Source organism: Brienomyrus brachyistius, unplaced genomic scaffold (assembly GCF_023856365.1).
Source record: "Brienomyrus brachyistius isolate T26 unplaced genomic scaffold, BBRACH_0.4 scaffold27, whole genome shotgun sequence".
Lineage (NCBI taxonomy): Eukaryota > Metazoa > Chordata > Actinopteri > Osteoglossiformes > Mormyridae > Brienomyrus > Brienomyrus brachyistius.
The window spans coordinates 1,279,926-1,307,366 of record NW_026042306.1 but is presented as its reverse complement, the minus strand read 5'-3'; the positions used below and the strand labels follow the sequence as shown (position 1 = coordinate 1,307,366).

The following is a 27,441-nucleotide window of genomic DNA, read 5'->3' as shown; positions in this document are numbered from 1 at the left end:
ATATAAACCTGTTGTTGTGAAGCAGCCAGTTACAGTGAGGACTGAAAGGAAATAGTCTCTTGAGGCCATGGAGTCAATGCGTGATGTGCTAGAAGCAACTGACTAATACTATGTCTGCACCACAGCCCAGACTGCTAAATTGGAGGACATGAAGGTGGAGGTTCCCCTGGTCACATGGATTGGCAACTATCTGATGGGCAGGCCACACTTTATGAGACTTCTGAGCTGTGTGTTTGAACATCTGATAAGTCACATTGGGGGTCCACAGTATTATACATATATTTATATTTATATATCCACTCTCTACATGTATAGTTTTTATCCTGTTGTTTTTAATTTTTACTGCTCTGTTCTTGTTCTCTTTCTGCCGTGACAATGCACATTTCCCACTTGTGGGACTAATAAAGAATAATCTTATCTTATCTTTTCACCATTTATGCACAGACTTTGTATGTCATGAGTCATGTCATCTGCAAAAATTTTCTGATGTCAAATCAAATGGACAAATACAGGACCTGGTTAAGCAATCTGTGAGGTAGTGTAGGGAAAAGCACCTAAGGTTGAACGTGACAAAGACAAAACAGCTGGTGGTGGATATCAGTGGGACAGATGTGGAAATTGTGACATCATACCGGTGTAACCTGGTGTTGGGCTCTTATTTCTTGGAGTTTTTGTGTAACCTGAGTTGTATAGGGCAGGGAGTACTGTAGGTGCTGCGCTAATGCAGGCATAGCATAAATTTGTTTTACGTTCCTGCCTCCATTTGTTAACTTTGATTTAATTGGATACTCCATTTATATCCACCAATCAAATAAATCAGAGGGAGAGTGTGAGCACGCGCACAGAAGCAGTGGGAACTCCCAAGCTGGAGATGTGGGAGGAGGACAGTCAGTTGAGAGAAACTCGCTGGACCTGAGGCCACAAGACCGCCCATTTTGTGAAAATCTCCTAGGACTGCATGATTTGCTAGAAACTCACAGTGAGCTGTGGAGCGGAGAGAAACTCCAGTGCACCCTGGCGAGAGAGAGAGACCAGATTCTGCTCCCAGAGGTGAAGAACCGTGGCATGAAAAAGTTGTCACCCAGCTCCAGGATTTGGGACGGGTGTAGGACCACATGCTCGGAAAAAGGTGGACTGATAGGCTGTCTTATTTTCTTTGTTTTTTGCTCTTCGGGGTGGCCGTTTCATTTTTGATCACTACGAATGCCATCATCGACCAGGCCTGCCACGATTCTTTACTTTAACTATTTACCTGTTTAAATGTTTGGTGTGAACTAAGGGAGTGGGGGTTATTGTACATATTGTTTATTCTGAATATGTTTGTTGTATGTGTTTTGTCTTGTGTCTCTTAGCATTGATATAGAAATCATTCCTGTGCAGTCCTATTTAACTCAACTGCCCATGACAGAGCTGTGGTCACTAAATGAGAGTAGTTATGTCTGTTGGCTTTACCTTGCAACTCATATTCCTTATATCCCCTAATTGCATTTTTGGACCTTGTCTATAAAATATTCAGTATTTTATAATTTAATTCCATTTTATTTTATTCTGTTATGGTATTGCATTGTCTTGTAATTTTATGGTTTAATTTAAATGTACCTGGTTGCTATGATAACTTTATTTCCCTCCAGGGATTAATAAAGCTACATATCCATCCATCCATCCATCCAACTATCTACTCTTCAAACTCTTTTAAAAAATGTTTAAGAATGTTTTTTCATCTATACTATACAGTACACACAAACAATCGTTTCACCCCTTGTACATCAGAACTGGGATTAGTGCCATATCTATGTTTATAATGACAGGAATTTTGGGATTTTTGGAAGCTTTTTGCCAGACCCTAGCAAGTTATACAGACTACAACAGTGTTTCCCAACTGAGTCCTTAGGGACCTGCAGACAGTGGGCGAAGCTACAGGAGGCACAGGAACCACGGGGGGCGCTACAGGAGCTTGCGCCTTGCCCCTTTAAGTTGCCCCTTATCGGAAGCGGAAATGCTGTGATGTCAGACGCCGGAGAATTGGCGGAAAATCTGAATGAACAGCAAGGACAGCAAGGGGAATTTAGAATCTCTTCAGGAATACATCGACTGGTAATTTGACATTACAGTCATGAAGAAGAATTTAAATATATCTTCTCCAGCCAAAAGCGAGACGCCGTCCTTCAAAAGAAGTCGCCCGGCAGACTCCCCTGGAACAGCATCGCCGACTGGTAAAGACTTTGCCGACATCCTGGATTCAATCGACAAGCGATTGTCCAGCTTCGACGCAAGGTTGTCTCTGGTCGAGATTCTACATCAGGAATTCAAATCCCTGAGGGAATCTTTGGAATTAATCTGACTCAGTTAAGTCTCTAAATGAAAATGTGACCCATCTAAATGAGGAAAATAAAAAAATAAAAGAGACTGTCATCGATCTCCAGACCCGTGGCATGAGAGATAACCTAGCTGGTGTTTTCAGGCATCCCGGAATCTGCCGAAGAGGACGCAAAAGTTATTGTTAACTTTTAGCAAGACCCACCTGAAGCTTTCGGAGGACACTGTGAAAAACATCTGCTTTGAAAGAGTCCATCAGCTGGGAGCCAAGAGGCCTGCTGCACTGAGGCCGCGTCCTATTGTGGCCAAATTTGGACATTTTAAGCAGAAGGAGCAGGTGAAGAGCTGCGGCAGGGAGCTGAAAGGAATGGACTTTGGCGTAAACGACCAGTTCCCCAAAGAGATTCTGGAGCGACACAAAGTTCTGTTCCCAATCCGACGCAACATTATTCAGAAGGGCTCCCGAGCTGTCATCGCCGTAGACCAGCTGTACGTGGATGGGCAGCTGTACTGCGACCCCAGTACCACTCCCTGGTTATATTAACGCCAGTTCAGATAAGACCCCGTTATATATATTTCTTATTTCCTCTAATCCTCTTCCATTAACATCTCTCTAGTTTATACATGTCAATCTGCTAATTTAACGTGATGTCATATCAAATAGATTACCATCAGTCTCCGCAGCGATACAGTGCTAACAATATTTCCGCTTCTCTCATGTCCTCACGTATACCCTTACCAGCTTGCCCCTTTGTATGTCTCTCTCACTTCTCCCATCTTTTACTGCACCGATCACCTGCTTTTCTACTCTGTCACACACAATACCCTCAATCGTTACGCATCTGCACGGCGTCAACACAACCACTCCGACCTCATAGCGCGCACACACACACACAAGCACGTGCACGCTTGCTCGTGCCTCACTCATTTGCATGTGCAACATTAGCTACACACACACATCTATGGGCACACTAAGGTTTGTGTCATGGAATGTGCATGGAGCTGGCTCCAAAGAGAAGAGGTTAAAAATATTTAGCCAGCTTAAAAAACTACAGGCAGACGTTGTTTATTACAAGAGACTCATAGACCTGCCAAAGCTACTGATGAACTTTCAGTTTCCTAATGTGTTCTCGGCCTGCTGTAACTCTGTAAATTATCTATACTTAACAAAAAGTTATGTATTTTTAGTATATATGGTCCAAATGTTGATAACCCCTCATTCTTCCACGTTTTCTTTACCGCACTCTCTCAACACCTAGATTGAGCACTTGCTCTTGGGGGGCGACTTCAACTTCGGACTAAATAAAGAAATGGACAGGCTCAGTACAGCTGCTCATCGCAATTGGGAAACCACAAATATAGTTAAACAGCACATGAGCGACTATGGACTTTGCGATGCATGGCGTTCTCTTCACCCCACCCGTAGGGAATATATTTTCTTTTCACATGTCCATTACTCTTACTCTCGTCTGGATTATTTCCTAGTCAGTAGCTCACTGCTGAGTGACATTTCAGACACAGAGATACACCCTATAGCTGTCAGCGATCATGCTCCTGTATCTTTAACCCTAATAAATAAGAAGGCCATTCCACCAAGTAGAAACTGGAGATGTAATACATAATTGCTTAAAGATTGAGATTTTATTAACTATTTTAAAAAAGAGTGGGCTTTATATTTCGACTATATTGACCTGCCTGGAACATAAGCATCTGAACTCTGGGAAGCAGGCAAAGATGCAAAGCTCTGATGAGAGGTAAAATAATCTCATTCTCATCATATAAAAAGAAAAGAGAAAACAAGTGTATCCAGGAATTAGAAGAAACCATCAAATCCTTAGAAGAAGCCTACATATCATCCCAGGAAAAGGAAATGCTGAACAAAATATGTAAAGCAAAACTAGAATTAAATGAAATTATTAATAAAAAAACAAAGACTTCGCTGGCAAAATTATGAACATGGTAACAAATCAGGTCAAATTGGACCTAATCAGTTAAAAATTAATAAAGAAAAACAATTATATGTGACCTCTGCTCTTCTACTTCTTTACAAACCACCAAAAGGCACAAAAAGATCTTATTTACATGAGCTTATAAAACATGTATGATTGATAATTTTTTTAAAATGTCAGGGTTAGGTTAGGGTTGGTCATTAACTCGTGACTTAATAATGCATTAAAAAGTCATGAATTCATGTTACTTTATAAGTAATTAATATTGAGTAAACAATTATGTGCCCCCCCCAAGTAAAGTCATGACATAATGATACATTAACAAGTCATGAATTCATGTTACTTTATACGTAATTAATAATGAGTTAGCAATAATGTGCCTTATTTTGCACCAGTATATCCAAGATGATTAGTTTAAATTACATACTCATCAGCATGTAACCCCCCCCCAAAAAAAAACACAGAAATGAAAAGGTAAAACACACCTTTTATTTTACAAAGGTTTAAATGTCAGTGCATCTTAAATCAAGAGGCTAAGGTAACTTGTATTTTAACCTTTATTTTACTTATGCTTTACACGAAATACAAATATTCAGCTTGTTGTCCTCTAAACAGGAAATTGATGGCAAATGTCTTTTATTATGCGCCCAAGTGGTCCCTGCTTATGTTTTTCCCCAAGCCAGTGAGTCCACTCTATGAGTGAGAGGTGTCCTTTTAGCATCTTCTCTGTCCTATTCCCTCTTAGTCTCCATACGTTCCTTTTGTATGTCAGCCACGCTCTTTCAATGTGTTGTGAGTGAGCTCCACTGTGTGGGTCTACAAACCACTGGGAATGGTCTACTGTGAAATGTCTGTAGCCCATGCTGGCCAAAGCACCCCGGTAGGCTCTCCACTCATCTGAAATAATGGTAGTGCCTGGACGCACATGTTTCACAGCTATGGGGATGAGGTGTGTTCTTGATCTTCTTTTCACAAGCCACAAGATTGGGTGTCTGTGTTTATTCCTCACACCCAGACTGCCAAACACCCATTTCTTTCACCTGCATGTTGTTGATGCTCTCCCTCATCCATACTGTAAAAGTTAAATATGTAATTAAAAAAAAGAAATACTACATTATCTGTATTGGAACTGTTGGTATGGTTATTTCTCCAGGCCTATAGGGGGCGCAGGTTTGCACAGTTTGCTATGTTGAGCCAATTAGTTACTAGAAGAAGTGTGATAGGAAGTGTTGCTCATGGGTGAAGCAAGACATGGTGTGTTTCTTCCGATCCAAAGCCATCCACTCCGTTAAATCCCTTTGAGTGGCAATATGAGTAAGTTTATTAATTGTATTTACCTTTAAGACAAGGTATATGACATTTTTTTAAGTGATTTGGAAACGTTTGATGTGTTTTATATGTCCACATAAGTTCAACCAAAGCTAATGTTTATGTGACATTGCTGTATTCTGTATCATTTCAGTTTCACACTTTTTTGCATTATATCCTATCCAAATACAACACGTGCCTGTTCCTTGGAGGAAGTGATGCAAGAGAGAGTTTAGCTGGCTGTGAATCTCAATATAGGACACTGGGTCACATTGGGTGCAACAGTACATTATCATTATATTCATTTAACATGTTTACACATACAGACGGGTAACAAATTAAAGGAAAGTCTGGGGGAGCTTTATACAAGTGTCGCTGATTTTTATTTCAAAACACACAAGGTTTACACATACAAACAGTTGGTTATTTCTAGAATAAAAGTGTAGGGAGCCGCCCATTGGCCCAATGGCAGAATCCAATGGCGCAGCCGAAGGCTATGAATGCGTGTTGGTCCTTCCAAGCGCTCCTGGGAATTACTTACCCTTTTAATATACAAGATATTCTTTTAGACACATATCTGACTCCATTTTATTAAAGACCTTTATTTCAGTATATTGTAGTCATGACGTTTATGTTGTTCGGATTACTTCGAGACTCTCCTTTAGATTACCAACTCTAGTTTACCCCTGACGAAGGAGTCCGCCAGATTCACCCACATCCCACATCACACATCCGTGGGCTTGTTCCACAGGGTTTGTCTTAAAGGTACGGAAATCGCCACCATTTAAGACAATATCAGTCTCTGATTATTCGGGTCCCTCGACCTATATAATTTCCCAAAGGCTCAGTGTCTGCCAATTACTGAGCATGTGGGTGCCTCGGAGATTAAGCCGATGTTTACCCAAACCACACATACGTCCACCTCAGAGGCTCAGCCGGGAGCAGCCCATATCATAACATGTGTCAACCTCAGCGGCTGTGAAGGCGCACCTTTTATTGCGGTAGTTTGTACGAGGTTTACTTTGGGCTCGTCTCAGGGACTCCTTGTCTTACCATGTGAGTGTCTCAGGGACTATGCCCGGTGCCTAGGAACATAGTGTGTACGCCCCTCAGAGGGTAGACCGGTACCTTTCATCAGCATGAGTTGACCTCAGAGGTTAAGTCAGCCCATAACTGAGCGTGTGCGAACTCCAGAGGTGTAGTTTTGGTATCCACCTAACTTAACTTGGGCATTCAAGTTTGGGACCCGGATAAAGTGGATTTAACCCAGAGGCTGCAAGATAGTATTTATCACTTTCGTCCTAATAAGGATAGAAGTCCAATCTGGAAAGTTTAGAAAGAAGTTAACAAATCAGACAGTCATAAAGTAATCGAAACAACATTTATTAAACATACTACAATATACAATTATTGACATGTGGCCACTTACTTGTAAATACATTTGGACAAATATAATATTAAACAATCACATTCTTCAGCTGAGAGTGCACAAAGTTCTGCGGAAAGTATCTGACTACAGATGGACTTTCACCCAGTTCTCTGTGGGAGCTCTGATTACAGAGTGACTCCCCGACTTCTTCTGAAGCCCTTCCTTAAGTATCCAAACCAGGTGATAGCATGTCTCTGAAGACTGACCAATTTCGGTCAATGGTTAATTTTAGGGGCATTGCTGACCTTGGTTCTCAAGTCCTCAGCCAATCAGATTACTTTAGGGGGTGGTCGTAATTCCCTTGTTCTACCATGTGAGAGGCTCTCTCCTTTTGGTGGGTTTAGCCGAAGTTTCTATATTTCTCTTGGGGAAAGTTATACTGCCTTAAATCTGAGAGTATAATACTCGCCATCTCATGCCTATTCAAATGAGACCAAACATGCGTGTATTTGTCCCTAACATCTATGTGTGGTGAGTTATCCTGTTTATAGTGGAAAAGGTGTCTGTGTCTGGAGACTGACAGCTGTTGATGATGTGGATTGACTGTGGAACTCCGGCCACTCCGGGGGGTGAAAGGTCTTGCTTTTTCTGTGTTGCTCCAGTTATTCCTATCCAGTCTCTCAGGAGCCGGCAGGCCTTTGCCTTCCTTAAAAGGGGTGGTTTGAAGAGTTGAGTCCAGTCTTGCCTGGGCCAGCGGAGCTCTGAAATAGACTGATGCAGGCTGATCAGAGTTGGGGCCTGCAGGACCTATAAGTTTTATGTCCTTACAAAAGAAAACAGATGAGAGAAAAACAGATGTGTGCCTGTACATTATTTATATGTTACTAGAAATAGTAAGCAAGCAGACATCACAGACATTCCAAAACCAAATAAATGCCAATTAGAAATGTTCAAATGACAACAACAGTGGTCAGCAAATGCAGTGTTTGCCTTATAGGTTCTAAATTTACCTTTCTTTTATGACGAAAGTTACTTTCATCAAGAACGGAAAATTCCAGAGCACTTCCAATCATCTGTCAATGTCTTCTTCTGAATCATTTCATAGCATAGTGGCTAACATTCCTCATGATACGAGCCATCTTAGAGAGTGTTTTGAAGCTTTTTGCAATGCCATCATATCAATTTGTCTGATCCGTAACCACTGAGTGAACCTGTGAAGTACACAATGATGACTCAATGATGATGGAAAGCTGAGTTGTCAAAATTAAAACAAAGAACTTTGAAATGCATTGTAATATTATACTATACCTTCTCAGCTGTCCAATAACAGACTCACCTGTAAATGAACATTAGCCAAGATGACAAGCTGAGTTTTGATTTCTCAAAGAGAGACCCGACTCGCACTGATCGGCTGGTTTTCTTGCCTCGATGACTTTTATGTCTGCACATCCTATGATGATGATAAATAACAAAACACGGTTATGTAGACAAAAGTATTTTTAACACACATTGATAACATTTTTTCTTTTCCCTAACTCTCAGAACTATCATTATTTCTGTAACATAATACAAACATGATAACATGTAAAATATAAACTTTTCACAATATATAAAGCCTGTTTTATTATAACCACCTATTAAAGTCTTTGTGGCAAAGCTGCCTGACACACTGCAGCGTGGAGAGAATGTATTCATGGTGTCAGATATGAACACATTAAATTAAAGACTTTTTTAAATTACCACTTTACATGAAATCTAAGACCAAACCTGCAATGGAAATACACCCAAACACACGCACACTTAGCTATCTTAATGACGACATTAAACTTATGTTTTATTATTACTCTACTGTTTTCATATGCAGATAATTATCAATTTCATAAACTTGAAACCTACACCCCAAGCAATATTCTGATTGTTGGATGCATCTTTTTTTATATTGTAATGTAGGAAACTCATAGGCTCTGCAGGCAACAAATATAAATTAATATTAATAAAATCACTAACACTCTGGTTTCCACCCACAGTCCAAAAACATGCTGAGGCTAATTGGAGTTGCTAAATTGCCCGTAGGTGTGCATGCGTGAGTGAATGGTGTGTGAGTGTGCCCTGCGATGGGCTGGCCCCCCATCCTGGGTTGTTCCCTGCCTTGTGCCCATTGCTTCTGGGATAGGCTCCGGACACCCCGCAACCCAGTAGGATAAGCGGTTTAGAAAATGGATGGATGGATGGAAATCACTAACATTGTTGTCAGCTCATCATTACACAAATGACAACACATTTAACTTAGGGGAAAACTGTTCAAACTTAGATGAAGAGAATTGCGCGCAGAGAACATGTCACATGCCAGCATCAGTGGTGCGCTCGGTTATTAATGGCATAGATTTGCTGCCATATTATTCAAACACACACAATATCTCATAGGCCAGGGTGGCAAACCCCAGTCCTGGAGAGCTGCAGCCCTGCAGAGTTCAGCTCCAACCCTAATAAAAACTCACCTACCTGGGGAGGTGGGGGCGGCGTGATATTAGAAAACCCAAGTTTTTCATCTGCGGCCAGATTCAAATTTATATATAGAAGACGTTTATCGATATCGACAGATATTTGTGGAAATTTTTTTGTGGTAATATCACCCAAATAAGACCTATCGAATCTAGATTTAAGTCGTTTTAAGAAGGTAATTAAGAAAAACCATATTTACGACATTTAAAACTTTTAAGGACTTTTTTAGGTTGTAGACCTATAATATCCATGGAAAAAAAAAATCAAAAGTGTATCGTGTAAACATCAAATCTGTAATTTGTTTAACTTACCAATAAAAACCGTTGACATGTCTTCTATTTCTCTCCATTGTCATATCGCCACATCTTGAGCACTTTACTCTCCTTGCTAGTAACTTTTTACTTTGAATCCATTTAATGAGCTTGTGTTTCCTGTTAGTCGTGGGTTTCTGAATTGCAAAAAGCAGCAATTTTGAATGCAACATGACCAGAGAGCTATTGGTGCTAACTAATTAAACTCATGTCAGGTGACGCTAAAAACAACAGAGATTGCCTCGCCTATTTCCGGTGCAATAAGAACCTGCTTCAATCATGCGCAAGGCTTAAACATAATACACACATTTACCCAAGTAAAACTTTATGGTATTGCACCATCTTTGGATGTATACACAAACTGGGATAACTGTAAAGATATCCAAGACCCACCAGAGCTTCACGTAGGGTTTAGAAGTGGAATTACAGTAATAAAAATCCAAACTATATATATATATATATATATATATATATATATATATATATATATATATATATATATATATATATAAAATAAGTTATATGGTCTAGCATTATATGGACTAGCAACTGTCTCTGGGGGAGTAACCCTGGATAGGAACTATTAAGCAGCATTTAGTAACAAGCGTCAAAAACACATTTTTAAAAACTTTGACAGAATAAAGACTTAGTTATTTTAATAAACACACTTTTGTCAGTAAATGTTTGTTTATCCTCATGTGCACAAACACACACACACACCTAGGGTGGTCAGGGGGCTATAGAGTTTAACTTTAGGTCTGTCAAAGTATAGGACAGCGATGTGTATTCAGACCCCTAAAACATGCTAACTTAGTCATTCACTAACTCATCGTGAAAAAACAGAAAGAAATAGACTTGTAAATTTTAAAGAAAAGAGAGTAACTGTTTTTGATAATGTTTAAAGTACAAACTTCAGTTGTATCAGACATGCGCATAAGAACACACCCAAGGGAGGGCCTTTAGAGTTTGATAATCAAACTCAATCAAAAAGCACCAGACATATATAGTTTATGTTTTTTCTGTATAAGCATCTCTTTCTTATATCAAAATTTTAAATTAGTATGAGTGTGATATAAATAGTATCTCGGGATCTTGTTCACGAGTGGGGGAACGATGGAGCGGGAAGTCGACAGACAGATCAGTGCAGCGTCAGCAGTCATAAGACATTTTATACTTATTTTACACACATTTACATATTTTATACACAGTTTAAAATTCAGAAAACTACTTGCCTCAGCTGTTTTCAATAAAAGATATTGGTGTGTGGGGATCGTGGCTCTATGCACAAACACGAAATGGAGAGAGAGTGAGTCATTTTAACAAGGATTGCCTGCGTTATTCCTTGATTCTTGTTTTCTAAAAGCTTAGGATGTTTTATTTTAAATAACACATTGACCGAAAAGAGTTTCATTACTTAAAAAACGTTATGGTTAAAGGGTCTTATTTGAAATAAAAGAGCAACATGTGTACCCGTTGGTGTAGCCTTTTTGAAATGTGTGTGTCTGTGTGAGTGTGCATGTGCAAGATGGGGGCCGTCTCGGACAATCATTTCAGCCGCGTTGTTCATCTGAAAACTTCACAATGATGTTGGAGCTGTTAGTTGTTGAGCAGTTGTGAATGTAGAGTGAGTACAGGAGAGGGCTCAGTACATATCCCTGGGGAGCGCAGGTGTTTAGTCTAATCACAGAGGGTGAGGTAATGCTGCGCAGTCTGACCACCTATTGTCTGTCTGACTGGAAGTTGAGGATTCAGCTGCGGCTCAGGCCGCAGTTTCCTGACAAGCCTCAAGGGAGCAATGGTGTTGAACGCTGAGCTATAATCTACAAACAGGATTCTTGCATATGTGTCCCTTTTCTCCAGGTGGGATAGGGCAGTATGAAGAGTCAGGGCTATGGCATCATTGGTGAACCTGTTGTGGTGTTATGCAAATTGCAATGGATCCAGTTAGTCATGGAGCGCAGAACAGATGAAGTCCCTGTCCAGCCTCTCAAAACATTTGCCTACAATGGAGGTTAGGGCAACTGGTCGCCAGTCATTCAATGATGGGATATTTGAAGACTTGTGTACAGGGACGATGGTGGCCAATTTGAAGCAGGTAGAAACCACAGACAGGGAGAGGGAGAGGTTGGAAAATGTTCATGAACACTCCAGCCAGCTGAGATGCGGATGACCTGAGGACATGGCTGGGTATTCCATCAGGGCCAGCAGCTTTACAAGGGTTCACTCAGCTGAAGCTCTCACGCACATCATCAAAACAGTCCTTTGCACAGAGAGGCTGTTATCTGCAGTGCAGTGTTTTTCCCTTTGAAGTCTGTGATAGTGTTTACTTCATAGTTCATGCCACATTCTCCTGGAGTTGTTGAAATGAAAGTGAATAAGAAACTTCAAACAAGGAGACCTAAGGAAAGCGTGTTCAATCACATCGATCCAGGTTTTATATAAAAAGTAAGTCTAACCCACTTCTTTTTGGTGCCTTGTTCCATTTCTCACTGTCTAGGCTACTCCCTGTCATGTTCTGCCTCCTTTTGGGGATTTTCGTTTATCCTTCACCTGCTCTTGGTGAAGGTTTTGGCGCCTCCTGTCCCCTGCGGAGAAGCACACGACTTTCTCAGCTGTCACCAAGCCGGGACATCCATCAATGGTCTGATCAGCAACTCTGGACTTTTGTGGAGGAAGAGGGATTCCCATCGCTCCCGATCTCTCCCGCTCAGAGATCATGCAGATCACCCTTTTCACCCCCCCGTGGTGTCTGGATCTTCATTCGCCATACTTGCACCGCCCACCTTCTCTAGATGTACGAATCCTTCTGTTCGACTCTTACTCAGAGGCTTTAAGAAATCTTCACCCACTTCCATTGATAAAAGACGTCCCATCACTTTGGGTATTTTAAAATCAATGATCATTGTTCTCCATCGTGGATGTTTTTCCTCTCTTCACTGACACTCTTTTCTTCTTACTTTTTACGATCTTATACGACCCGGGGAATTCATCTATCTCATCTCTCCCTAATCAGACCCTTCACATCTCCAATATTTCTTTTTCAGCCTCATTCTTTTCTATCTTTTTAAGCAGTACCAAATCAAATTCAAGTAGTGCTGGGTCTACTCTCTACATTGTGTGTAACAATACTCTGTACTGTCCCCTTGGCTCCAAGATGAAATATCTTAGACTAAGGCCTCGTTTAACTCCCTCAGACTCACTCTTCCTAACTTCTAACGGCACACCCATGTCCTACACCTGGTTCATCTCTCATCTAAAGACTCTCATTTATTTGTGGGATCCCTCACACTCATTATTTTGGGAACTCCTTTCATATTGGAGCAGCATCCGTTGCATCTCATCAGGGAGTTCCACCATCGATATTGAAACGCATTAATGGAAGCTCCATACCGCTGGCAAAGAGCTTTTCATCCCTCGTAGAACGCTTGACATGCCCCTGCATTAATATGATGGTTCCATACTGCTGGCAAAGTGCTAAGCGTATCTATAATGCTTTGTCATATCAACAACTACTTACCCCTATAGAAGCGCTTGGCGTTTCCAGAACGCTCCTGCTTTAATGTGGCGGTTCCATACCGCTGGCAAAGCGCTTGGCGTCTCCATAACACCTTCTCGTTACGCCAGTGGCTCCATACCACTCTTGAAATCATTCAGCATCTCCATACGGTCTTTCATTAAATCAGCGGTTCCATACCGCTCTCAAGACACATAATTTATTTCAATAGTCCTTCAGCAGCTATAAAAGGTTAAGGTCAATTTCCTCACATGCAAGTAGTCAAGATCTCATTATCTAAACAAATTGTTCTCTGTTTCCTCCCAACAGGTCTAAAGCCTCGTTTGATAGACCTAGTGGTACAGTTTTGGTATTCCTTGCTCTCTTCATACTACTAACTTTTGGGGTTGGCTCCTTTGCCTCTTGCCTGGTCGCCCAACCAGGTCTGTTGGCTTTGACAAATTACTGTTGGTCAATGGAACCAACGACCAAGAGACGGGCTTCGCCAAATTATTGTTCTCATACTCATTTAAATTGGTTAATCAAAGAAACACTTGTGTCATTGTGTCATCTATTGAGGTCTCCTTGGTTGACATAAAAGTCAATACGAAAGTTCAAACAAGGAGACATAAGGAATGCAAATGTGTCCAATCACATTTTATATAAAGAGTAAGTCTAACCCATTTCTTTGCCATTACAGCTATTCAATTCACCCACCTCTTCGCCTCCACCACCTTCAGCTCCCTGTCCTGGTCCGGGGTTGGCTCCTTCCTTTAATCAAATAAACAGTCATGTCAACTATCTATTGAGGTCTCCTTGGTTGAACTGTGATTCAACTCAGTCTCTGTACTCACATTTCACTGTTTTTATGGTCTTCTGGAGTTAGTATCTGGTATGCCTGTAGCCCGAATGCATTTGCAAAAGAGTTCCGCGCTGCTAATACTGTGCGAACATTACTGTTGATCCATGGTTTCTGGTTTGGATAAAATATAATTGCTATGGACAGAACAACATTGTCCATGTACTTCTTGATGAATCTGCAGACTGATTCTGCATATTCGTCGATGCTGTCAGTGGCCGTCTGAAACATTTCCCAGTCCACATGATCAAAACAATCACGTAGCACGGATGCAGATTGGTCCGTCCAGTGATGCACCACCCAGAGAGTTGGTGCTTCCTCTTTCAGCTTCTGCCTGTAGGCAGGAAGGAGCAAAATGGAGCTGTGATCTGATTTGCCAAATGGAGCACGGGAAAGGCCTTTGTATGCATCCCGGAAGAATGAGTAACAGTGGTCCAGGACCCGACCTCCTCTGGTGTTGTGCTGAATATGTTGATGGAGTTTTGGTAGAACTTTTCTGAGGTTGACATTCTTGAAATCCCTAGCCGTGATAAACACTGCCTCTGGCTGAGCAGTTTCCTGTCTGTTGATCACTCTGTACAGTTCCCTGAGTTCCCAGTCAGTATCGGTTTGTGGGGGAATGTCAAGAGCCATAACAATGACTGTTGTAAATTCTCTTGGAAGCCAGAAGGGCCAGCACATAAGCATAAGATATTCAAGGTAGGCCTGAATGATTTATCGATTTTAAATCGAAATCGCGATGCAAAACAACACAATTAGCAAATTGCAAAGGCTGCGATTTAGGACATACATTACATAGCAGGATTTGTTGTGAGAATAGTTTTCCAAATTCATGCTGTGCTTCCTGTGTGACAGTAATGCTCACCAGTCAGAAGTGGCCCGTTTGACGATGGAGTATCGTCAAACAGCAAACACATGAAATATGAAGAATATGCTGCATTTTCTTCTTGCCTAGATTGAAACCTTTCAGAAAGGTCCTATCATCAATAAAATCGGCGACCTCCTTTTAACCACCAGCAGTGACATACTTCAGCATATCACACCTTTTGTTTTTGTTAATGGGCAACTGCATTAGCATAATCCAACAAAACAACGAGACAGTCAGTAATCCTCACAGCAGCGGAGTCGGTGACCCCCAGAAAAGCAGTAAAACCCATAATACAGTTGTGTTTATGTCATATGTTTTTGTGCTCATTGATTTAAGTATTGATTTTAATTGCACAAAAGTAATAAAATAAAAGCCTCGCTTTAACATAAATACTAAAGGAACAGATCGCTTTAATCGATATTACAGTTGGGTATGGGCACGTACGGTCTTATTGTTTAGAAAAGACATTAAAAGGTGATGCATATAATGTTTTCTCATTTGTTTTGTATTTGTCAGAGCAACAAATCAAAGGAATGGTAAGCTGCTTCATTCAAAACTGCATTTTACTTCTCATTTCAAATAAAATGCAGGGTTTTTGCCAACTTTGGTCAGCTGCCTGGGGGATATTCCATGAAGCAGGTTTAAGGGAAAGTCTGACTTTCTTTAGTTACTTTCATGGAATACCCACCTGGAGTGAGGCTTTCTATTTCAGACGAGTCTGCACATACATTTACGTGTATGTAAGAGTTTTATTACCATGTAAATAGTCTGTAAGGTTTGCAAACTGCCCTAATGTTTTTGATGCAGCTAATTCTATGTTCATAATGGAATAATTTAGATTTGCCATAGGATTTCTTGCGTGAGAGTCTGACAGCATGTTACTCAAACCTGTGGGAGTTTGCACCTCTGAACACATTTTTTTGTTTTCTATGAATTGATTTGTATATAAAAAACCATATACATTTGTTAAAAAGCGGAAATTTCGACCAACATCACCAATAAACTACATCTATTTATTCTTTTACTTTTTTTAACCTAACACATCACATCTTTAAATTCTCCTCCTTGCATTAGAATATAGACCAGTTCATATTTTTAACGGTATCTCAAGTAGTAATGCTGCGTCATATGTTTTAAATTTATTACATACTTAATATTGAACTGAAAAAAATTATGTTGCAAATGAAATCGTAATCGCAATATCTGTCAGAAAAATCGCGATTAGATATTTTTCCCAAATCGTTCAGCCCTAATTCAAGGTGTGTGGAGCAGAAGGACTTTGGGTGCATCGTGTGCATGTTCGTGCAATCACGCCAAGAATTATTGATCATGAAGCACATGCTGCCTTCTCTGCTCTTCCCAGTCAGGTCCTGCAATCTGTCCACTCGGTGCGCGGAGAACCCCGGTAATTGAATAGTGGAGTCTGGTATCTTGTCCAACAGCCAGGTTTCCGTAAAGCAGATCACACAGCAGTCCCAGGTCTCTTGTTAAAATGAAATCTGTGCCTGATGGTCACACGGCTTGTTCTCCAAAGACTGTACACTGGCTAGAAGTATGCTGGGAAGTAGTGGTCTGTTAGCGTGCTGTCTTAGCCGAACCAGGACGCCGGACCTCTTCCCTCTTCTTCGACGTTTATGAGTTCCTGGGGCCCAGGTTAATGGCACCTCAGGCAAGATGAACAGTGGGTTTCCAACTGGTGGATCCACGTTGCAAAACTTAACCCTCTGGGGTCTAGGGGTAGGGAACACACTTTCACCTACAGGGGCATGATCACACATTTCATTCAAAATTAACTTATAACTTAATTCATGGCAAATAAATTATTTATTTTACATTTACTTTGTAAATGTAAAGTTTGTAGTTTGACATCAGAGTATAGACATTTCAAAATGCAGTTTGGAACACCTGCAGAAACATTATAAAAGTACATAGTAAGCAATGGTGGCAGTTTGTTTTGATCCCAGATATCTGATCACCAAAGTCTTGGCTACATGAAGATGACTAAATTGTGTAGTTGCAACATTCAGTTGGATAAATAAATAAGAAAAAGCTAACTCATGTCACTATTTCTGGTCTCCTTTTATTGAATATGTAGAAGCTCTTATGTGTATGCATGAGCCATTCACACCTGGCCACATACCCCTCCCCTTTTATGGTGCTGATGGGGATGTATCTGAATCACATTTCACTGTTACATTGTTCATCTGTGCACCTGTGCTTGGTTAAATAGCTCACTTCTTGTTGTGCTTTGACTGCTTTGATTGAAAAACTCATCCAGCTGTTACAGATTAACATCAGTGGCATATACAGTACATGGTTATAGGAGACTGACCAATCAGCACGCAGCAAGAACTCGGTATTTAACTGAGATCCAGGTTATTTTAATTAAAATGGTATTTTAAAAATCCTGCTCTAGCTCAATGTGTCCTCCTGTCCAAAAGCAAATCTCAGAGCCTCGAGGCAAATCACTGACTAACTAGAGCCAATCCCAGGCAGTATAACCGACCGCCTGCTAGTCGCTTAGAGTCATCACCTAGGGTTCATTTTATTGAGAATTTTATTATTTTATTATTTTATTATGTCTGTTCCCTGCACTTTTAATTATGGAAGCCTATTCCACCGTATTGTGTGCCATAATTACTAAAATTACAATGAATCCGTTACTAGAAAACAGTTGTGATGCAAGGCTTAAACTTAAACTTGGACTTCTCAGTGTAAGATCACTGGCTACTAAGGTACTATTAATAAATGAAATGATTACTGATTTTAGTCTTGGTGCCCTATGCCTTACTGAGACCTGGCTTAAACCGGATGAATTCATGGCACTAAATAAATCTACTCCAGTTGAAAACAGTTATAAGCATAACCCTACACCAAACCGCAAAGGTGTTGGTGTTGCTGCAATTTTTCAGACCCACCTAGGAGTGTCTGAGAAATGTAGTTTTAGCACATTTGAAAATCTTGTTCTTAGCCATATGGGCTCATCTCTTTGAAGCTCTTCACCCCAAATCCCCATTGATACTGTGTATCGACCTCCTGGGTCGTACAGTAGTTTTCTTGAGGAATTTGCTGATTTTTTTTAACAAACCTGGTGATCCATACTGACAAAGCTATTATTGTTGGTTATTTTAATATTCACATGGAGAAAGACAGTGATCCTTTAAAAATAGCATTTGCAGCTATTCTTGACTCTGTAGGTGTATGTCAGAATGTAGTCGGGCCTACTCATGCTTGTAACCATACCCTTGATTTGATTATTAGCCATGACATCCTGGTGGAACATGTATTTATTATGCCACAGAGTCCTCTGCTCTCAGATCATTACTTGTTAACGTTTGAAATCCAGTATAGCCTCCCGTCGACCGCAGTTCCAAAGTACAGAATCAGACGTTCCGTTCACTAACTACAACATTTATAAAACAACTTTCACAGTCCTTCAGCCTTACATCTGAAGCATCGTGTGTAAATTAACTTGAACAGGCAACTGCAAACATGGAAAAATCCCTTCGTAGCACTCTAGATCTTGTAGCTCCACTTAAGAGAATAAAGCATAGAGATAAGAAACCTGCCCCCTGGTACTGTGATCATACACGTGAACTCAAACAGGCATCACACAAGCTAGAGCGCAAATGGCGCTCAACTAAACAAGAAGTTTTAAAATCTGCTTGGAAAGAGAGCCTCTCTAAAGACAGATTAACAGACGTGAACAAAACCAATCCTAAATTCCTATTTGAATCCATGTCTAGGTTAACACATAATTCTTCATTAAACTCGCAAGTCCTGCAAGTTCTTAAGAGTGATGACTTTATTATTTAAGGGTAGAGCTCTCTATTGGTTCTGTTCCTACTGTATTTAACTGATCGCTATCAGTTTGCCCATCTGAAAAATGAATCTTCCAAGGCCACCAAAGTCAAATACGGCGTCCCACAGGGATCAGTATTGGGCCCGCTACTGTTTACCTTATACATGCTACCTCTTGGTAACATTATTAAAAATCATGGTGTTGGGTTTCATTGTTGTGCGGATGATACACAGTTATATTTATCTGTTAACCCTGATGATGCATCACGGCTCTCTTAAAAGACTGTCTATTAGATATCCAGTGCTGGATGGCAAAAAAATTCCTTATGTTAAACACAGAAAAAACAGAAGTACTGGTAATTGGTCCCAAGGCTGCACAAAATAAGTTTCACCACCTCAACATTGGTGGCCTTCCTACAAAACCTAACACAGTGGTTAGAAATCTTGGTCTTCTAGTTGATTCAGATTTGTGTTTTGATGCTCACATAAGAATTATTACTAGAACTTCATTTTACCATCTACGTAACATAGCCAAGCTTCAGGGGAAGATGGTGGCATAGGAGGTAGTGCTATTGTTTGGCAACCGGAAGGTGACCCCATCAAAGTGTTCTTGAGCAAGACACTGACCCCCAAATTGCTCCCGGTGTGCAGGTTGGCACCTTGGCAGCCTCTGCCACCGGTATGTGAATGGGTGAATGTGAGGCATGAAATGTAAAGCACTTTGAGTACTCGTAAGAGCAGAAAAGCGCTATATAAATGCAGTCCATTTACCATTTCGGAAGATGCTCTCCCTTCATGAGGCAGAAAAAATAATACATGACATTATAACTTCTGGGCGGCATGGTGGTGCAGTGGTTAGCACTGTTGCCTCGCACCTCTGGGACCCGGGTTCGAGTCTCCGCCCGGGTCACATGTGTGCGGAGTTTGCATGTTCTCCCCATGTCATTGTGGGGTTTCCTCAGAGTACTCCAGTTTCCCCCCACAGTCCAAAAACATGCTGAGGCTAATTGGACTTGCTAAATTGCCCGTTGGTGTGCATGTGCGAATGAATGGTGTGTGAGTGTGTCCAGCGATGGGCTGACCCCCCCCATCCTGGATTGTTCCCTGCCTCGTGCCCATTGCTTCCGGGATAGGCTCCGGACCCCCTGCAACCCAGTAGGATAAGCGGTTTGGAAAATGGATGGATGGATGGATGGATGGATGGATGGATGTGACACATTTTGTCACAATTGCAAATGTTTCAATAGTCACATCTGTCTGAATAATTGTCTTAGTGCAAAAGGGACAGTGGTACTGACCAGCATGCCTGCAGTCAAGGTTACACCTATTTATTTTGTATTGTGTTGAGGAATTTTCAAAAAATGAATCAATTTTCAATGTATAAACATTTATATTAATTGATTAATTTGACAGAAAAAAAATATTTTCACACGTACACATCGCTCCGTATTTTTGTGGATATGATTTTACCCAACACAGTAGAAATATGTATTTGTGAACAGTGATGTATTTCTGATTTTTCTTCTACAGATCCAATATATACTTCCATATTTCCATTGGGTAAGATGTGAAGGACAGGTGTAGGTCTACTTATAAAACTTTGGTTTCTGGCTTGTATGTTGGCGTTCACACCTGTGAATGAGAGGGTTGCCTCCCTTCAACTTAGTGTCGAGGAATGGGCTCTGAATGTTGTCTGATTATGCACTGGACATCAGTTCAGAGTATCCAGCCAGCTTTTAGACCAGTGTAGCGCCCCTGGTTCTACACTGATAAGGACAAAGGTGTCACATCTACCTAGGTTCGAGAAGAGGTACGCTTTGACTCAACTCACGCGAGAAGCTAATGAGTTGAACAGTTTTACTGCCTTATAATACAACTGCATTTACCTTTGTACATACAGAAAATGGAATAAAGGAAAAGCCATTTTTTAAGTTTATCTATTCACTGTGTGTTCTGAGAACAGAACATAGTTGAATAAATCTTACTCATGTCTAATTAAACCAATTGAATCATTTACATTCCATTTAAATTAGGCTTCAGACTCTTCATCCACTGTCATAAAGAAGACTCTGCCAGATATTGATATTACAGAATGTTCACCATTTCTATGAAAAACTGAACAGCTGTGTTGTTTATTAATCTGTTAATCCCAAAACAGATGATTCTGATTCAGTGTCGTGGGAATTACTCACATTGAAAAAAATAATAAAAAAACAGAAAATGTCTGGGCAGAAATTTATCAATAACTTTTCCATTAAATTTACAGATAATTTTAGCCTTGAAATGGAAAATTCTGTAGATTCACAGTATATCCTCTGTCATGGACACGGAGAGAAGGTAAGAGCGCCCCTAGTGGCTACATTGTCCCTGTAGCAGATATAATGGGTGGAGGCCTTTTTGCTTTCAGACCACAACGTGGGATAGAAGAACAAATCAAATCATTTTGCTCATTTAATATTCAGATTTATAATAGGCTTTATTTTTAAAAGCCCAACATTACTGAGGATGGTATGTCACAGATATTAGTTCCTACTTTGTTTTATTGTTAGTAATTTTTCAGGGTCTTACTGGTTTAATACAGTTAACTGCTGTATGCATCATGGCCCATTTCTTTTGGTACTGTTTTAGTGCTTGTTGGTGTGAGGCTTTAAAGAAATCCTGAGGAGTTTTTTTAATGCATGCAGTATATTCTGGTTAGTGTGGTCTAATCTTGATGTTTTCATCTGGTTTGTTTACAGTAGTGTGCAAAAATCTTAGGCACTCAAAAGAAATGTTTAACGCTATTTATCTGGGTGGTAAGTGCACATTTTCTTAGAACAAAAAATGTAATTTAACATAAGAACTGTCACGCCCAGCTCGTACAATCCTCGTGTGTGCCACACCCCCCTGATTATCCACGTGTGCTTCCCCGATCGTACCCAGCTGTGTCCGATTATTTTCGCCCAGTCTTGTCTATTTCAGTCCGTCTTGCCTGAGTTCATTGTCCATCATTGATGTTAGTCTTTGTCAGATGTTTCCTGCTCCTCGGTTTGAAATTAAATTCCCGTTTGCCCCGAATCCCGCCTGCCTGCCTGCCTGCCTGCTCCTTGCTCAGTCACCTGTTTCCTGCCCGTGCGATCGTCCGCGGTTTACTAGAGCGATCGCCACGCAATCCTGACAAGAACATATGAAAATTACGAGTAACACAATAAAAACTAGTAAAAATGTCTTCTGTTCTCCAAAAAGTTACTGATATCTACTTGGATAGCTAGATGACCACCACTTCAGTTCCCAAGCTTCTCTTCAGTGGCACCCACTGTTCTAGGTATTTATTACATTTCACCACCAGCTCGCTTAATTAATTAACTTAATTAGTTAAAGTGAACGAAATATTGAATATTGAATATGAGATGGGCTAGTGGTCAGGTCAAAAAATACAAGCGTGTATTGTATGGTTGCTAGAAATGATAGTTATTTTAGCAGAGGTTTTGAAATGGCTAAGCTGACACTTTGACAGGCGTAACAGCGTAGTTTTACACCAACAGGACATTTATTTAAACATTTTTTTTTTGCCTGCCTGAGATTTTTGCACAGTACTGTAGATTTAAACTGTGTGGATAGCAAGTAGTAAAGGCTAACCAGTCCTGCTGTTCTTAGTAGTGGGTCAGCCAAAAACCACCCTCCTACCCCCAGCAGTCTCCAAGGGACAAGAGACTACATACAGAGTACAGAGGATAAATCCTCCCACCCAGCCACTGAAAGGCACACAAGACCCCAACAAGATCCATTTCTATGGCTACAGACAACATGTAATGGTTCTATATCTGGGGGGTTATATTTATATGAAAGTCAGTACCATGCCATGCTATATATATACATCCAGCAGCATTCCCTGGTCTACAGGGAAGTGGGTGGTTCCAGGAGCTGCACAGTAAATGACATCACAACTTTCCTTACATCATTCTACATATATAAGACCAGTAATCAAAATGGCCTTACATCAAGAAATACACCACCCCCAGGGGGGAATTTCATGAACAACCACAGCCGTTCAATTTTTCTTATAAATAGAGAATGTCCTGCAAGGTCTTCTTCATGATAGTTCATGATTCAGTTGAGTTGAAATACTCATGCACTGTGTCAACATAAAGTAAAACCAACAAGTCAGTTGAATCATTTATTATATCTACAGAATTATTAATACGGTACATTGGACCCTGTTTTTACGGATTTTTTTTTACAATGTGCAGGCTCCCCCATTAAAATATATACATATTAAAAGCGTAATATAGTGTTTTTATAGTTATGATATATGACATCACTTTAAAAACATCTCACAGGATTGCAAGACTTGAACAGTATTCCAGATTAAACAGGAAATTTTGAATGTGTTTTTAAACGTGATCAAAACTCACATTCAGAGAATTACAACCCCTGGTGAAAAAACTGTGTAATAAAGTGTATTAACAGTGTCCTTTGATCACTCGAAGTGTACTAAAAATGCATTCTCTTTACACATATATTTTTTAATACACTGACATTATACTTCTGTGTACTTTTAGAAAATATATTTTGCATTTAAACATAATTAAGTACACTGAAGCACATAAAAGTATGTCTGTAATCAAAAAACAGTTTAGTACATTTTTTTAGGGATATAACACACTTACTGTAATAGACTTTGCTGAAAGTATATTTTTCGTGCTAAGTGTATTTTTTACGTAAATACTTTAGTATACTTTTTTCACAAGGGACGTTATTAGTATGTTTACCATAAACACGCGCGCGCGTGTGTGTGTGTGTTTCGTTATTATTTATACATACGTTTAATGTCTACACAGGTATTGTTACCCCCTTGGCTATTCTCTATGGAGATCACGTGCTATGGATGGTCGTTTGCGACAACACTGGAAGGGGCGCGAGATTGCGCGAGAGCTGCGCAGCGGAACGCATCCTAATTTCGAGCCAATACCCTGTAATTAGGTGGTAAGAGTGCTTCCCATTAATCGATATTGCTGATGGTGCATTCAGTTCGTACGTATGCAAATACGTGATGGCTGCATGGAGGGGGGTTGTGTCGATTTAGCGCATATGTGTAACCCTGTTGCTATATTAGCTTGAATAACGATATAACTATCGATTAGTGCAAAATTATGGATATTCTTGACAGGATTTTCTGAAGGCATTAACCAGTAAAAGCACCAGCAGTCATCAAAATTAAGTTATATTTGTCGCGATGCGATCAGAAGATGGAAGTGCTGTCTATGCTGTACGTGTGTAGGTTGACGTGAAATATTAATCGTTACTTATTCATACATCTGCTCTGGCAGGTAGACGGTTTTTTGCTCAGCCAGTTAATCATTTTAGGGTTTTTTTGTCCTGTCCATTTCGGTGGAGGAAATCTTTCTGGGGAGTCACATTCCACATATTTGTATAAATGCTTACTAATTCAAATAACTAAATGCTCAGATTTTGAAATCCCATTATTTCCCCCCTTTTAATATTAGAAAGCAACGATTTTAGGAAGCATTCATAACAATTATTTCACGTGCTAGTGAGGTTATGTTTTCAGAGCTGTTCTCAAGAATCTTACTTTATCATATCTAATGAACAATTACTGGGAAATAGAAGAACGTTTGATCCGTTTTCCCAGTGTCAGGGAATCTGTCTGAGGCCACAGGATATATTTGGTGGACCGACAGCTTTAACATCCAGCAGCCTACCAGTAGAGGGGGCTCTTTACACACTCGTTCCACTAGTGTAAGTTTGTGCCAGCAGTGAAGACCAGTGCTTTTGTTTGCGCCAGGTCAGCAGGGTGTTATGGAGATGTCCAGCCACAGCCTGTTCCTGTTGCAGCAACTGAATGTCCAGAGGGAGTTTGGCTTCCTCTGCGACTGCACTGTGGCTATCGGGAATGTCTACTTCAAAGCCCATCGGGCTGTGCTGGCGGCATTCTCCAACTACTTCAAAATGATCTTCATCCACCAGTCCAGGTTAGAAAAAAATATGGGATGTTACTAAATCTACTTTCAGTGTCTAGGCTATTTCATTATACATGCTTAGTGAATTTCTAAAAACAGATTCAGATGCATAAAAGGGTGAATTTATACTCCAGCACATCTAGCTAATCAAATTTGATTAAATGCAAGCTTATTCAGCAGCTGTTTCATCAAAAATGCCCACTGGATGATGGGGTCACCCTATAAATATGTTTTTTCCCAAGGTTTCTTCCTTCTACAGAGTTTTTCCTTACCATTGTGGCTTCTGGCTTTCTCTCTGGGGGCATTGGGCAGGGTCAATGTAAAGCATTTTGAGACAATGTAATGTTATGAAAACGTGCTATATAAAAATAAACTGAATTGAAAAATGACTCACAAAATACTTTTACAAGATCAGTTTTAAATGAATAACTTGATTGTACTGAAAGCAGTCTGAAGTCTGGCCTTTCCTTTTGTATAGTGAGTGCATTAAGATCCAGCCCACTGACATCCAGCCTGACGTGTTCAGCTACCTGCTGCACATCATGTACACAGGCATGGGCCCCAAGCAGCAGGTGGATCAGAGCAGGCTGCAAGAGGGCATCAGGTTCCTGCACGCTTACCAGCTGTATCGAGGTGGAGCTGAGGGCCAGGACCCTGTCTCTGACACCAGCAGGATGTCCAACCTCTATGGGATTCAGATCTCCTCCCAGTCAGGCCCCAAGGGGAGCCTTAGCACCAAGGAAGGTCAGCCCAGTGTGCGGTTGCGGCCCTCCCCGACCCTGGGTCCCAAGGAAACATTGCGAAACAGACCTCGCACCAGCCTCCACGGCACCTGCTCTGTGGCCTCTGGGGAAGACGGCAACTTTCAGCCTAGAGTAAAACAGGAGGTACTGGAGTCTGAGGTTACCGCAGAGCCTCAGGCCTCCTTCCCTGGTCAAGGCTCCTTCCGGGAGCGACGCAGGCCACTGCACTGCCACCAGTGTGGGGAGAACTGCAGCTCTCACCAGGGCCTGCGGGAGCACCTTTTTACCCATGCCTCTGGCTCCCTGGTCCTGGCTTCGCCTGTGGCCCACCTAGAGAACACAGACCAGGGACTTAGTCATGATGCCAGTGGTGCTGAGTCAGAGGGGCCCGAAGAGCGCCCCCTACAATCTGGCACAGCAGTGGGGACACCTAGCGATGCAGAGCAGCTGGAGGACGCAGCAGTCGACCCAAGGGGCTCCCAACGCAGAAAGGCTGCCTGCGCCACCTGTCTGGCCCAAGGAAGTCAGCTTCAGGAGCAGAGGTCGGTGCTCTGCCGCCGCCAAGGACGCTGCCGGCAAGCAGCCCATGTGCTGCAGCCCTGCTGTGAAGGCCAGGCACAGCTGGGGCTGCAGGAGGTGACGGCCATCCCTCAGGACAATGGCGGCTCCTGTTACTCATTAGACTCTGAGATCTCTCAGGAGAGCATCGACACCGTGCTCACCGAGTAACGTGCACATACCATCCGCTCTTAGACTTTCCTTTATTCACAGTCGCTTCAGTCACACTAATTTTCCTCTCCAAGCCATACTCACCGTGTTATTTTGTTAGCCATCCTTTATCATTGATTGCTGATCTCATGAAAACATATTGTAATAAATTCCTTTTAATCTTTCGCAGGTAAATTGCTGAAATACAGTTAGGAAATAAGATTATTTATTTGTTTTGTACCTCAAGTAATAGCACAAAAGAGTCTCCTGTGGTTTTAATGGTTTTTCTTTTTATGCATGTAATTGACACCAGTGGGAGTGCATTCTTTATTTCCAAAACTCTTTATTTAGTGATTATAAAAATGACAAGCCATATAATCATTAACGGCAAGATGCCACCCTTTGCTGTCCGTGCCAGGGTGCTTGTGGGTGACAACTGTTATAAATGCTGATTCTGAAGTGCACACTTAAATGGCAGCTACTGTATGAAGTGACAGTAAAATGTGTATTCGTTGATGACAACTGATGTACTGTATAAGAAGTGGTCTTAAGGTTTTCTTTAGGCATTTCTTTAAGCATTCTTTTTCTTACTAATTTGAGCTTTGCTGTGCTTTGCTTGGTGTTATTGTTTTAAGTGTTACAACATAATGTTGAATATAGTGTTTATTTGTCTTGAGGACTAGTTTAACCATTGAAATAACTAATATCTAAATAATTGTTTTTGTTTGTTTGTTTTCTACATCAACCTGACTTGTGTCCTGTTGCATATTCACAGAAACTAAATGAAAATAATCTATTCTGGATATCTTGCCTTAGTTTGAACTGTCCCTTGTAAAATGTTAGTGTCCACAGTGTAGTAGACCAAGCTGGCTTTAGCGGTAAATGTCTGGGAGTGATGACAGAGGAGGGTGTCTGATTTCTCTGTACTGCTTTGTGCCGATGGCCATAGATGACATTAAACTTAGTGAAGAAACTTGATTAAAAAAAACAATACCAAATTGACCCGCATAGTTTTTTGTTACTGCATTATAATGCCTTAATAGATTTTCTCTGTCACCTGCTCATTTTGTTGCATACATGCAGGAGACATGCAACCTAACATGGGAATAGATGATGGAAGTCCATTCCAGTCCAGAGATATTTGACAAATTTTTCAAAAATATTTTTTGTGTGTTTAAATCATATATAGCATACAATAAGTTGTAGTAACAGATGTGGCCATATAAATAGAAAAAAAAATTAACAATTATGGTA

At 40.8% G+C, this 27,441-nt stretch overlaps 1 protein-coding gene across 3 annotated transcripts; it reads left to right on the top strand.

The window, feature by feature from the left end:
- Positions 1-906: 906 nt before the first annotated feature.
- LOC125720883 (zinc finger and BTB domain-containing protein 25-like) lies at positions 907-27,328 on the top strand. 3 transcript variants are annotated; one of them, XM_048996788.1, is made up of 5 exons: positions 907-1,129; positions 1,632-2,805; positions 23,597-23,741; positions 24,562-24,748; positions 25,215-27,328. In XM_048996788.1, the coding sequence occupies exons 4-5, from the start codon at positions 24,576-24,578 to the stop codon at positions 26,206-26,208; spliced, it is 1,167 nt and encodes a 388-aa protein (XP_048852745.1). In that variant the 5' UTR covers positions 907-1,129; positions 1,632-2,805; positions 23,597-23,741; positions 24,562-24,575; the 3' UTR covers positions 26,209-27,328. The 3 variants fall into 3 exon arrangements, with proteins under 3 accessions (XP_048852745.1, XP_048852742.1, XP_048852744.1); XM_048996785.1 differs by having other exon boundaries at positions 907-2,805; XM_048996787.1 differs by lacking the exons at positions 907-1,129; positions 1,632-2,805 and having other exon boundaries at positions 22,962-23,741.
- Positions 27,329-27,441: the final 113 nt, after the last annotated feature.

Excerpts from the sequence above, each read along its gene's own strand:
- LOC125720883 (XM_048996788.1), top strand. The coding sequence starts at position 24,576 with ATGGAGATGTCCAGCCACAGCCTGTTCCTGTTGCAGCAACTGAATGTC. Across the intron at positions 24,749-25,214 it reads ATCTTCATCCACCAGTCCAG|TGAGTGCATTAAGATCCAGC; the intron begins GTTAGAAAAAAA and ends CCTTTTGTATAG.